At 26.8% G+C, this 11,375-nt stretch overlaps 1 protein-coding gene across 1 annotated transcript in view; it reads right to left on the bottom strand.

The window, feature by feature from the left end:
* Positions 1-116: 116 nt before the first annotated feature.
* LOC117176296 (importin-4-like) overlaps positions 117-11,375 on the bottom strand; it is a 40,987-nt gene continuing 29,728 nt past the window's right edge. The window contains exons 11-15 of the mRNA XM_033366492.1: positions 9,221-9,561; positions 7,156-7,331; positions 6,868-7,076; positions 4,342-4,652; positions 117-1,339 (exon numbers count right to left, since the gene is read on the bottom strand). Of these exons, the coding sequence (XP_033222383.1) occupies positions 1,212-1,339; positions 4,342-4,652; positions 6,868-7,076; positions 7,156-7,331; positions 9,221-9,561 (1,165 nt within the window). The 3' untranslated portion in view covers positions 117-1,211. The remainder of the gene's footprint in view (positions 1,340-4,341; positions 4,653-6,867; positions 7,077-7,155; positions 7,332-9,220; positions 9,562-11,375) is intronic.

Below are 11,375 nucleotides of genomic sequence, written 5' to 3' on the forward strand. Positions count from 1 at the left end.
ATATATCTAGTCGGGAGTAGTGCTGACTGAAAACAGATGATTTGGAGCGATTCGCGCGCCATTTGTTGGTCATTCTAAGGACTTATTGAACTACCCTCGTATTTCGAAAAATGTCGAATATAACATTCATAAAAACACTTTTATTCAAAGACTACAGTGTTGCAACTTCTCAGTACGTGTAATCATATCACAAAAAGTTGGAAAAGCTCACTCTCTGTTTCCATATGAACTATTTTCAATAATGTTCAATATTGTGTCATGCATACTCTCACACATTCCTTAATTTGAATTGAGTACAAAAAACAAAAATAGAAATTGCTTAAGCATCAGTGCACATAAAGTTTTCTTACATTGAAACAGTTTTTATAATTGAGCTTCGTCTTGAAAACCTGCAGAATTAATTAATTCTTTATATATTTAAAACAAAATAAAATAGTTTAGAGAAAGTACCTTTGTTGGAGACAAGCAGAAAAATATGTCTACCTCTCTTCCTTATTTATGATGCCCCTTTAAATTTGTTCTAAAATTTAATTATTGATCTAAAAATTAAATGATTTTATATAATTTTCCAAGATAATCAGAATATATTTCCGGTGATCCACTTTTCAAGAGAAATTTATTTTTAATACGAGAAAGTTATTTCTAAATAATATATGTAAGGAGAAAAGTTTGACGACTAGATACCGGTACAGAAATTTAAACACAAACAAAAATAATCATCGCAAAAAATGAGCACATCACGTTTAAAGAAGATAAACACCTTAATTGTAGAAAAAGCCAAGGTTTTTGCACTTTCTATATTTATATTTGTAGACAAAGTTTCCATTTTATGAAAACATTGCTTGAAAAGTGGTATCTGCATTTTTTAATAGATGTGTTATACTCTGAATAAATTATTTGGTTCCAAATTCGGTTAATAATCTTTTGAAGATTGTATCAAGCATTTTTGAAAATGGTACGACTATTTTTAAATTCAAAACTTTTTTCTATATTATTCAACTTACCATTTAAATTTTTTTTTATAAAAAATTAGAAAATTAGAAAGCATTCCTATTTACAAGATTTTTTGTAGAAAAGTAAAACTCGAACTCTCTCATAAGTGAAATTTAAAAATCTTGGCTGATTTAAAAAATTAGATGCTCAAATGATTTGAGTAGCATTAGTCAGCAAACTGACCTTGTATCGAAACATTTTATAAATATATTATTCGTCTAACACGGAAATGTGGATTGGTGGTTCGCAATAATTTCGGGCGATTGATTTCCAAGCAAAGCACGATATTCATTCTGGAAATCTCTTTGGGCGGAGGTGAGAAATTCCAAAACCAGGCTTTTTGTTTCTAAACAGAGAGGATAAAATTGATCAATAAACATAATGAAACTACATTTATTCTACACTTTAAAGTAAATACTATTACAGGGTGTCTACTCAAATCCTGGAAAAAAATTCCCTGACAATTACAGGTTTTTTTCATGTATCTGAAGTTATTTTTTAAATATAACTTTTCAAAGTACGGAGCCATTTAAATTCATTTATTGAGTTAGTCTCGAAAGTCCATAAATTTGAATAATAACAACCAATTTTTATTCCATCTTGTTATACTTAAAATTCAGTGCATATTTAGGTGAAATTAATGTGGTTGCTATATATTATATTCGATTTAAACTGCCTAAAAATCCTATCTTTTTAAGTAAATTTGTTTTGTCATCCACAAGGTAGCTGAATTTTCAACTAAATTATGAAATTTCCTACCAAAAACGACAAGTTCTGAACAAAAACATGAATTATCAGCCAAATAACTGAATTTTCAACTAGAAAAAATCGTTTTCAACAAAAAATGGAATGATTAGGTTTTCAATTGAAAAATTTAATTTTCCACAAAAAAAACAAAGAATTTTTCAACGGAAGTGATGCTTTTTTTACTAAAAACTAATTTTAAAAAAGTAAAAGTAGTTTTATTTTCAACCAAAGATACATTTTCAACAAAAATGAATAATATTTAACTGAAATACTTTAATTTTCAACCAAAAAGATGAATTTTTAAACAAGAAAATTAGTTTTCATGCAAGATGATTAATTTTCTACCAAAAAAGACGATTTTCAAAAAAATACATAAATTTTCAACGAAATAGCTGAATTAAAAAAAAAAGCTGTATTTTCAATAAAAAATTAAATAGGTAGTTACATTTTCAGTTAAAATAATTAAACCGGAGCAATGAATTTTCAATGTCAATGATGACTCTTCAACTGGAATAAATGAATTTGAAACCAAAGAGAAGAGTTTTTAAGAAAATAGTTTAACTTTCAATCAAGTAGTTTTATTTTCAACCAAACAGATGAATTTTCAATCAAGAAAATTAATATTTTATAAAAACAGTCGATTTTCCATTTAATTTTCAGTAAAAGAATTCCACCAAACTGATAAAATTTCAACTAAAATTATGAATCTTCAACTGGAATACATAGTTACATCTTCAACCAAAAATATAAATTTTCTATTCAAATAATGAATCACTAGAATATTTGAATTTTTAACCGAAGAGAACGAATTTTGAAACAAGAAGATTAGTTTTCAAACAAGAAGATTAATTTTCTACCAAAAAATACAATTTTCAATAAAATACATAGATTTTCAACGAAATAGCTGAAATTTAAAAAAAGTTGTATTTTTAATCAAAAAATTAAATAGGTAGTTAAATTTTTAGTGAAAAAAAAATTTTACACCAAAAAGCAAAAAAATGTTCAACCAAAGCAATGAATTTTCAATTTAAATAATGACTCTTCAACTGGAATAGATGAATTTGAAACCAAAGAGAAGAGTTTTTAAGAAAATAGTTTAACTTTCAGTCAAGCAATTTTATTTTCAACCAAAAAGATGAATTTTTAATCAAGATAATTAATTTTGTATAAAAAACAGTCGATATTCTAACCAAATACGTAAGTTTTCAATTAAAAAGATAAAGTTTTAACCAAAAGTAAAACAGTTAATTGTTCAGTTAAAAAATTAATTTTCTACCACGCTGATGCATCTTCAACTAAATGATGAATCTTAAACAGAAATAATTGAATTTTAAACAAGGATGAATTTTCAACTAAAATGATGAATAGTTAACTGTAATAATTGAATTTTCAACCAAAAAGATAAATTTTTAAACAAGAAGATTATTTTTCAAACAAGATTAATTTTTACCCAAAAAGACGATTTTTTAAAAAATACATAAATTTTCAACAAAACAGTTAAATTTTCAACTAAAAAAAATTGCAACGAAATAGTTGAATTTTAAATTAAAAAAGATCATTTTACAACTAAAAATGGAATAGTTCAAATTTCAGTAAAGAAAAAATGTTCACCAAACTTGATATTGAATTTTCTACAGAAATAATGAATCACTAGAATATTAGAATTTTCAATCAAAGATATTAATTTTTACGAAAAAAATACGAAATTCTCAATTAAAAGTCAAATTTTCAACTAAGAAACATGTTTCAGACAAGAAAAATAGAAAAATTGCCAACTAACTGCTGAATTTTCAAGAAAGAAGATAAATTTTTAACCAAGAAGATTAATTTTCTACAAAAAAGAACGAATTTTTAAACAAGAAGATTAATTTTTTAACAAAAAGACGATTTTTTAAACCAAATACATCGATTTTCAACGAAACAGTTAAATTTTCAATTAAAAAGAAAATTTTAAACGAAATAGTTGGCTTTTGAATCAAAAAAGACCATTTTTCAAACAAAAATGGAATGGTTCAATTTTCATTAAAAAAATTTTTTTTACCAAACTCATAAAATTTCAACTAAAATTATGAATCTTCAACTTGAGTACATAGTTACATTTTCAACCAAAAATATGAATTTCTACGAAAAATTACGAAATACTCAACTAAAAGACAAATTTTCAACTAAGAAAGATAGAAAATTTGCAAACTAACTGTTAAATTTTCAAGCAAAAAGATGAATTTTCAACCAAGAAGATTAATTGTCTACAAAAAAGAAAGAATTTTCCAAAAATACCTGAATTTTCAACCAAATACTTAAAGTTTCTACTAAAAACGATCAATTTCAACCAAAAGTAAAATAGTGTTGAATTTTACGTTAAAAAAACTAATTTGAAAGAAAAAAAAAAGATAAATTTCAACAAAATAGTTAAATAGAGTGCTATAAAGCTACTTTTACAGATGAATAATCATTTTTATTCACGCTCTCGAAAAGTTACCTGACTTTAAAAAAATCCCTGACATTTTCAGGTTTTCCAGGTATATAAAATTTTCCTGACAATTCCAGGTTTTCCAGATATTCCAGGTAGGATAGATACCCTGTATTATTATTGGAACTCACCGTCGTTATTATATTTGTTATCTCGCAGGATAGTACTTGCGACATTTATTAAGGCTGTAATGTGAGGTTTAAGGACTTCGTGGCCAGCTTTGTAAAGAGTTAAAATGCTTTCAAAAACAGCCTTGTGTTCTTCAAAGTCTTCTGTCAGCGGCAATTGATTCAAAAATACCGGGAAGACTTGGTCTAAGGGCAAAATCGAAAAATTTGTAATAATAAGTCGCGCGATAGCACCGATGACATTATCTCTCGCTCCAGCGTGAGACTCATTCTGAATTCTATTCGACAAAATTTGCAGGATGTCAGGATAGTACCTAAATCATTTTATTTAAGGAAAAAATGCATTAAATCAAAATTGACTTTTTAAATTCTCCTCTAAATTATAGACCAAATTTAAACAGGCTGACAGAAAAACTTTATTTTCAAAATTCCCTGATCAAATCTTGTAACATTTTTTACATCGAATCTTTTATTAATGGAATAAAACAATTTAAGATTAAAATTTAAAACTTTCAAATGTATTAATTTCAACCAAAAAGATGACTATTCTACCACAGATGACGAATTTTGAATCCAAAAAACGAATTTCCTATGAAAGAGCTGAATTTTCAACAACATAAATAATATTTAAACAAAAAAGTTAAACTTTCAAACAAAAAATATGAATATTCAATCCAAAAGGATGAATTTTCTCTGTAAACAGTCGAATTTTGTAACAAGAAACATTAAACTCAAACCAAAAAACAGTTGCATTTTCAACCAAATATTTGAATTTTTAACAACAGCAAATTAATTTTTATCCAAACCAATTTTCTGTAAAACAGTTGAATTTTCAACCCGAAAGTATTAATTATAGACAAAAAAAGTTCATTTTCAACTAGACAGTTACATTTTGAATGCAAAAAGAGGAAATTTCAAACCAAGAAGATTATTTTTTTACCAAAAAAGATTAAATTTCATCTAAAAAATTTCAATTTTCAACAAAATAGTTGAAATTTCATCCAAAGAGATGTATTTTCAACTAGAATGATGAGTCTTTAACTGGTATAATTTATTTGTCTGTTTAAAAAATTAATCAGAGAAAAGAGATTTTTCCAACAAAAAGATGAAATTTCAATTTTAATGAGATTTTTTCAACAGATAAATCTTTTTCAGCGAAGAAAGAAAATGAAAAGTTTATCCAAATTATTCAACTTTCATGTCAAAAGAAGAATTTTCTGAAAAACAATTAAATTTTCAGCCTGAAAATATGAATTATTAACAAAAAATTAATTATCAACGAGACGTTTAAATTTTTAACCCAAAAAGAGGAAATTTCAAACCGAGAAGATTAATTTTTTAACAAAAAAGATTCATTTTCATCCAAAAAGATGAATTTTCAACTAGAATGATGAGTCTTTAACTGGTATAATTTATTTCTCTATTTCAACTATTAATTTTTAACCTAAAAAAGAGATTTTTCCATCGAAGAGATGAATTTTCAACTGAAATGAGAATTTTTCAACAAATAAATCTTTTTCAGTGAAGAAAAAAAAAATTTATCCAAATTTTTCAGTTTTCAAGTCAAAAGAATAATTTTCTGAAAAGCAGTTGAATTTTTAGCCTGAAAGTATGAATTATTAACCAAAAAAATGAATTTATAACGAGACTGTTACATTTTTAACCCAAAAAGAGGGAATTTCAAATCAAGAAGATTATTTTTTTTTACCAAAAAAGATTCATTTTATTCTAAAAAATTTCGATTTTCGACAAAATAGTTCAACTTTCATCCAACGAAATGAATTTTCAACTAAAATGATGAATGTTCATCTGAAATAATTTATTTTTCAGGTAAAAAAATTAATTTTCACCAATAAAAAAGTATTTTTCAACCTGAGATGAATTTTCAACTAAAAAGATGAAACTACAATAACAAAAATTATTTTGTAACAGAATGATTAACCAAGTAGTTTAATGTTTCACCAAAAAAGATTGATTTTCAACGAATAATTAAATACTAGACATAAACATATATTTCAATCGAAAAAGATTCTAATATTAAATAAAAAACAATTTAAATAAACAAACAAAAAAACGAATTTTCAACAAAATAGTCTAACCCTCATTAGAAAAAGATGAAATTTCATCTAAAACAGATCAATTTTGAAACAAAAAAGACGAATTTTCACGAAAATAGTTCAATTTTCAACCACGAAAAGTTCTCAGTTGAATTTTCAACGCCAAAATATAGAATTTCATAAACAAGTTAATTTTCAACCAAAATGGATGACTTTTTAACAAAATTACGGAATTTCAAATGATTTGATAAAAATGTTAACTTAAAATATAATCGTCAGGAGAAAGTAATTGAAAAAATAAAATAAAAGTGTTATATCAGTGGCCCCAAAACTTCATTTTCAAAATTCCCTAATTTTTCCCTGGCTAATTTCATTTTCCATCACTCAATCTTGCATAAATTATAAAGATAGATTATTTTCTAACCGCAGTAGAACGATTACTCTTTTCATAATACTAAATTGATAAGGATACTTGTAAACCAAGTCTTTTCCATGGAACGAAATCTCCCCAATTCCGTATATCGCATTGTTACGAACCTCAGCGTTCGGATCGTGGGTGAGTTTCAGGAATGTTGGTAAAATTTGGTCAACGAAGGGTGCAGCTGCGTGTTTCAGTCCCGAGAAACATTCAGATATCGCTCCAACTGCAAATGACCTTTGTGCCTCGGTCTTATTCTTTTTCTATTAAAGAGTAAATAAATGGTTAGCAAATTAGTCTAAGTACAACGAGAAATTATTCATTTAATTTTTTTAAATGTACCATTTTATCTAGAAACAATGGGAGAACTGTTTGGAAGAAAAGAGCAAATTCCTCTGGAGGAATTGTCCTTCCAAAATTAGTTAACACGTCACCCGCACACTCAACCAACAATTCATCTTGCTCAGCTTCCATATCCTCGTCTTCTGCTTCCTCCTGATCTTGGCAATCAGTTCTTCCTGATAATTATACATTTTTGTTGACGAAATTAGCAAAAATTAAAAGAGTCTGGACAGAAACAAAATGAGAAAGACCTACAATTACCAATGGCCATCTTAAATGGCTTTTTTTCAAACATTTTTTTCTCATAGTAAAACTGATGTATTAATATCAAACTTTTAGTAGATAAAAGAAGAGGTTTGAAGGTAATAACTCAATTTAAAAAAATGTAAATATCCCTGTTTGAACTGGCTGATATGATATCTCGACTTGGAGCCATCGGAAATAGAAAAAGTTGTGGACTTTTGAAATCATCGATCTTTTTTTTAACTTTAATTGTTTAAATAAGAGTTAAATAGTCCGCCGTTCTGTTTTATATTATCACATGTGAATTATTCTAGTCCACACGATAGCTACTTTTTTATATTTGAACAATTTCACAACTTTTTCTATTTCCGATGGCCCGAAGTCGAGATATCGTGTCAGCCAGTTTCAAACAGGGATTATCTTTAGGCTGCCGTACCAGCGATATTTATATTTTTTTTAAGTTCTGTATTACCTTCAAACCTTTTGTTTTATCTACTAAAAGTTTGATATTAATAAATTAATTTTGCAATGAGAAAAAAATGTTTGAAAAAAGTCATTGAAGATGGCAGAATTATTTCAAATCTCTTTAAATCTTTTTAAATCTCTTTAGATTTATTAAAAGAACACACCAAAAAAATAAAATTAAAAAAAACATTGAATTAAGTAAAATTCAGCAAATTTATAAAAATTTAAGTGAATTGATAAAATCAAAAACTTCAAAAGAATATAAAAGAATTCAGGATTACTTCCAAAAAATAATTTTTAATCTATTCATATCTTTAAAACCCTAAAAAATACCTCACTTCTCGCGAATAAATTCTTTGAAAGACACCAAAATATTATAAAAACCCGTAAAATTCTATTATGTTTCCTGAAATCCTAGAAAATGTATTATAATACTTGAGGAGCTTTAAAATCCCTTAAAATCATAATAACCTCGGAAATCTTATAAAATCCTGTGAAATCTTTTAAAATATCCAAATCTTTCGTAATTCTAGAAAATTCTTTATCATAAAATATTTCAAACACTGCGAAATTCCTTCAAATTAATGAAACTAGGAAAAAAAATGCCTCAGAATGTTTTAAAATTCCCTAACCATTTTAAATTAAAAGCTCTTGAAAATGCCTTAGATGTTTTAAAAATGCCCTAAAACCTTAAGAATTGATTCAAATTATTGAAATCTATCAAAAATTTCTCGGGATCTTTCAAAATACCCTAAAATATTTCAAAAGAAGGCACATTGTCACATTTGTGTTTCGTCAAAGTTTTATGTAAGTAAAAAACAAAAAGGAACGTAACGAAAGTTTCGTTACGTTCCTTTTCGTTCTTTTTTATATAAAATACGATTAACACATAATTTTGACATTGTGCCTTCGTCGGCTCATTATATTTTTATAATTTTTTAGACGAAGCTTAGTTTTTAGTCAAGTTCTTTTAAATTTATCAAAATAATTGGCAAACATCCAAAAATGCCCCTTAATTTCGTTCGAATCCCTGGAAATATGGTAGGTATAGACCTGAACTGAATAGTGATTAACCCAGGAGTTAATTTATTGAAAGAAAAGTAATTAATTTAAACTTTTCCTTTAAAAAGTGACAAAAAGGGATTGGAGAAAAAAATGACTAATAGTGACGTGTCTGACTCTTGGAAGCTTTGATCTTATTAGATTTTTTTTTTTTTAAATTCAATTATGAGTTGCAAATTGGGTAACATAGAGACCAAAATTTGGTGTAGGGAACGGTCTGTGAAATCAATATTTTAACGGTTTTCCTCGACAAAAGTCTGTTACTATTACCATAGAAGCTTTAATTGTTCTTTACCTGCGAAAACTTCCGTAATGCAGTTCATAATAGCCTCCTTGTGTCCTTCGCCAACAATAACATCATACTTGATTTCCTTCAACATCTCCGCAAGAGCATCTAAGCCTCTTATAACTACTGTTCGTTCAGAGTCCAATCTAATTATCTCAGAAAGTTTCGGTACCAAAACGGACAGGACTTTCTGGGTTGCTACTTTGCCCTCGGTACTGTTAATCTTCGAGAAATTAATGGCAAACTGAGCAAGCGCATCAATTGCAGCGGTTTTGATGTCATCTTGAGGATAATTGATGACCTTGAAAACCTCCTCAAACGAGACTTCGAGGAAAGGCATAAATACTTCTCTAAAAGTTAAAAAAAAAGCATGGCGTGTTGAAATTGAGTGGTTCTCGAAAGATATTATTCATGTTATTATTCATGTTATTTTTCAGGTCTCGAAATCAAGTGTTAAGGGGGGGTTGGGGGATAATGCATGAAAAAACCCGTTTTTTTACGAATTTTTTTTAGAGATCTGGTTAAAGTAAATGTATTTAAATGTTTAGCAGGTTAAAAAGTATTATTTTAAATTAATAATTAAGTAAATTAAATTAATAATTAGTAATTTTTTGTATAAAAATATCGTGAAATAAGCCAGTAACAGAGCATTTTCGAGTACGTCTCTTGAAAAAGATGATTTGCGGTTCCAGCGATATCTCAACGTAGATTAATCGGAAATCAAAAAAGTTGCAAAATTGAGTTAAAATATAAGTTTTTCCTTCCCCCCAAAGATTGTTTTAGGAGTTCTTTTTCTAATTTTTGTGATTATTTAAAGTAAAATATGCGATTTTGTACGAAGAATTGCATCATTTTTTAAGTGAAAAACATCGTCAATATAAATTTTTTCAAATATCGTTGGGGGGAGGATTTTTATATGTAGAAAAAGTTTACCAAGTTTGAGAAGGATCGATCCAGTAGTTTTTGTAAAATCGCTGAAACGGACTTTTAAAAACTGGTTTCGAGAAAACCCCCGTCTAAAGTTTTAAACATTGAAAAAGTGAAGAAAAAAATTAATTTTTTTAATGATTTCAGCTCCTCCTTTTTTCCATTACACTGTGCACACTTCACAAATGTAGAAAGTTTAGTGTAAACTAATAAAAATTCTATTATTTTATAATATTTTTCATTGTCTTCTAGCACGTTCCTATGTTTTCCAGCGCAGCTGCGGTCTATGAGCAGGGTCGGCTTTAAATCCATAACTTCAAGAGTTCTGCTCCGATTGACTTAAAATGTTGACACAATATTTTAAAAATATTTTACACCAAAATAACAAAACAAAAATTTTTGCAAGTGATTATCCCCCATTCCCCCCTTAAACTTATGTGTAATCCGTATTACAAAATTTATAGTCTAAAATCAAAAAGAACGCAATGTTTAAAAATAACAGTTCAAAATTTGAAATTTTTTTGGCTAAAGCAAATATCTGGTTAACATCAATCTGTTTCGGTTGAAAATTAACTTTTTTGTTGAAAATCCGTCTTTTTTTATAGACAGTCAATTTTTTGTTGGTTAAAAATGCAAAGGTTTTTTTAAAAATTATTCTTACTTAAGGATTCAAGTATTTCTTTGAGCAAATATAATTGTTTTTTATTTTAAATAAAAATAGTTTTGTATAGAAAAATCAACTATTACATTTTTCATTGCAAATTTATCTTTTTATGTTGAAAATTTACCTTCTTTATTGAAAGTTGAACTGCTTTCTTCAAAGTTCATTCTTTTGCTGAAGGTTCATAATTTTCGTTAACATTTTTATTTTTTAATTGAATTTTTAACTGAAAATTGAACTATTTTTTTGAAATTTGAGCTGATTGGTTGAAAAATGAATTTTTTGTTGAAAATTCATATTCGCGAGTGGAAAATTCTACTATTTTGTACAAAATTCGTGTTTTTGGCTAATAAATTCAACAATTTGGTACAAAACTAAAGTCTTTTCCAAAAAATTAGTTTTTTTAGATTGAAAATCAATTCTTTTAAATGAAAATTTAACTACTCCATTTTTAGTTCAGTTTTGATATTTTTGGGCATAAAAAACCACTATTTAGTTACAAAATTTAGAAACGAAAATATTATAAACTAAGAATTATTCAAATAAAATTTGCACTAAATTAAATCCATTATTCAA

The sequence above is a fragment of the Belonocnema kinseyi genome, chromosome 7 (assembly GCF_010883055.1).
Source record: "Belonocnema kinseyi isolate 2016_QV_RU_SX_M_011 chromosome 7, B_treatae_v1, whole genome shotgun sequence".
In the NCBI taxonomy this organism is placed as follows: Eukaryota; Metazoa; Arthropoda; class Insecta; order Hymenoptera; family Cynipidae; genus Belonocnema; species Belonocnema kinseyi.